This window comes from Nansenia antarctica (genome assembly GCF_963989245.1).
Source record: "Nansenia antarctica genome assembly, chromosome: 19".
NCBI lineage: Eukaryota > Metazoa > Chordata > Actinopteri > Argentiniformes > Microstomatidae > Nansenia > Nansenia antarctica.
The window spans coordinates 24,445,534-24,448,033 of record NC_137692.1 but is presented as its reverse complement, the minus strand read 5'-3'; the positions used below and the strand labels follow the sequence as shown (position 1 = coordinate 24,448,033).

Sequence of the window (2,500 nt, the reverse complement as noted above, 5' to 3'; positions counted from 1 at the left end):
TTCCAAAGAGAGGTAGGTAACTGTACGAATGAAAGGAGGGAAAGGTGGAGAGAGCAGGTTAGCGTCTATGTTAATAGATTAGTACGCTGTTAGCTTGTTAACAAGTTAGAAGAAGCCGTCACGCACTCACGACAGTACGTCCCAAAACGTCTACGTACAGTATACACCAAAAACACACAAACACACACAAACCTCACACACCTCACACAGGCATGCAATATATGCCCGTTTGACCCACATATCACCACAACGCCCCCCCCCAGGCCCTGTAGGAGGTGTTTTAACTTTCCCCCTCGTAGTTCCTCATACACATGTGTGGCAGGGGGGAGGAGGGGGAGGTGGGGGAGGAGGGGGAGGTGGGGGAGGAGTGGGCAACACACAGGTGTGCGAGGGGGAAGAGGGGGAAATTCCAGCAGCTTGAGGCTGTTAGCAGCAGCAACACAGGGCGCTAGGATGGAACCTCCAGAAGATACACAGAGTGAGACAGGTCCCAGAGTGAGACAGGTCCCAGAGTGAGACAGGTCCCAGTCTACAGGGTTAGAGGTCCAACGAACACTATCTGAGGAGATACTGTCTGTGCTGTATCATAAGAACAGACTTGGGGGGGGGGGGGGGGGGGGGGTGTCTTGCCGCATGTGTCTTTCATTCCTCACAGGATGTCCACGGCTGGCGGAGGTAGGAATCGGAGGATGGGCTCATTGGAATGCTGGAATGGAACGGAATGATATTAACTCCATTCTAGTTCCATTCTATACATCACAATGAGCCAGTTCTCCCATACGTACCTCCACTGTGCGCATACGTGTCATGTACCATTTCAAGTCTTGCCAAGAATGTAAGACTCTTAACATCGTTAAGCTTAGACGTAAGTACACTAATTGCGACATGCCGCTGCTGGAATTCCCCTCTAAAATGGTGGAGGGGGGGCTAGTTCAGAGAGAAAGGAGGGTGGAGGGAGGGAGTGTGTGTGTGTGTGTGGGGGGGTGGAGGGGGAGGGGTCGTCGCCACTGGAGGAGGGGTCTCGGAGGTTGTTGGATTTGGATTGTGTGCGGGAGTTTTCTAGAGGTCGGGGTTTGGGGGCGGTGGTCTTGGTGACGAGGTTGGGGTGTGATGGTGGGAGACTGGTCGGAGGGTCTGAGGGTCTGAGTTGTGGTGGTGGAGGAGGAGGAGGTCTGGTGTCTCGTGGTCTTGGCTGGTGAACTGACCCTTTTGAGCTGTTCCTGTAACTGCTCCTTCAGAGCCTCGGGGCAGTTATGCAGTTGGTTCTTCAGCTCAGCGAAGCCCTCCTGGAGCCCCTCCAAGGCCCGACGCTCCGCTTCAACATTAGCCCTCTCCTAAAAAGACGACAACACCAACACACACCGTCCATCCGTCCAGGAGGGGGGGAGGAGCCGAGGGAGGGAGGGAGGGAGGGAGGGAGGACAACAACAAGAGAGAGAAAAAACAAAAACACACTTGCTCAAATCCACGCCATGCAAAAAGAGCTTCCTGGGTTAGAGGTCACGACAGAGAGGAGGATCATGGGGGTTTTATGGAACACTGTGACATGTGACATCCCCATGTGACTTAAGAGACGTGCTGTACATTCTGTAGGTTTCATTACTGGTAGTTGACCCTTACAACGAGGCTCCAACTTAAGCTGAATGTTTCATATACTTGTAACATTGAATATGAATTCTAATTCTAACCTCATATTTGGGAAACTAACAACTTTAGAAAAAGAAACAAATAACTTGAAGTACTTAAGTAACTAACTTGAATAACTTTAGCTTGTGCGGGGGTGGGGAGGTGTACCCCCTTTCTCTATCCGATGAGGTTTCATTTCGGGAAGCTATCGGAAAGGTTTTGATGCTAACGCTAATGTTGTAGCATTACACTAGCCTGTGATCCAAACAACAGATTGTGCCATGACATCAACCATCAGATAGACATGTTTGTTTCTCTTGGCTCCGTGTCTGGCCTCTGTTTAGGGTGGCAACTCTTTCCTTTTGTTTGGATAAGATAAAGACAAGATGAGATTTCATTTGCCTTTGGTGTGAGTCCAGTTAGGTTCAACAGGTTTATATAACTGGATGTAAAAAGCATGCATGAATGCATACGCCAAAGTTACATTCATGCCTCTTTGGGGTTTCCGAAAAAATGTATATATTATTGTACTCGCTTATAGTGTCATTTCATATGTTTTTGTGAGACAAAAAGCTAAACTGCTCTATGATACGATGGAAAACGTTTGGTTCCAAATGACCCTCTGCCTATCTGCCTTTGACTACGCTTGTGAGTAGAGGTCAGGGGAGGTAGAAATCGGAGGATGGGCACATTGTAATGTACGGAATGGAATGAGGAATGGCGTCCCCTCTCTCTCTATTCCTCATTCCATTCCATACATGACAATGTGCCCGTCCTCCGATTTCTACCTCCACCAGCCTCCCCTGACCTCTACTCACAAGCGTAGTCGAAGCCAGAGCCGGGTGGCAGATAGGCAGAGGGTGACAATAAAGAG

General features: G+C 49.5%; 1 protein-coding gene across 1 annotated transcript in view; it reads right to left on the bottom strand.

Moving 5' to 3' along the window:
• phldb1b (pleckstrin homology-like domain, family B, member 1b) overlaps positions 1–2,500 on the bottom strand; it is a gene marked incomplete at its 5' end in the record, with an annotated part of 82,344 nt that overhangs the window by 20,909 nt on the left and 58,935 nt on the right. The window contains one exon of the mRNA XM_080549196.1: positions 1,206–1,334. Coding sequence (XP_080405322.1) covers positions 1,206–1,334 — 129 coding nt within the window. The remainder of the gene's footprint in view (positions 1–1,205; positions 1,335–2,500) is intronic.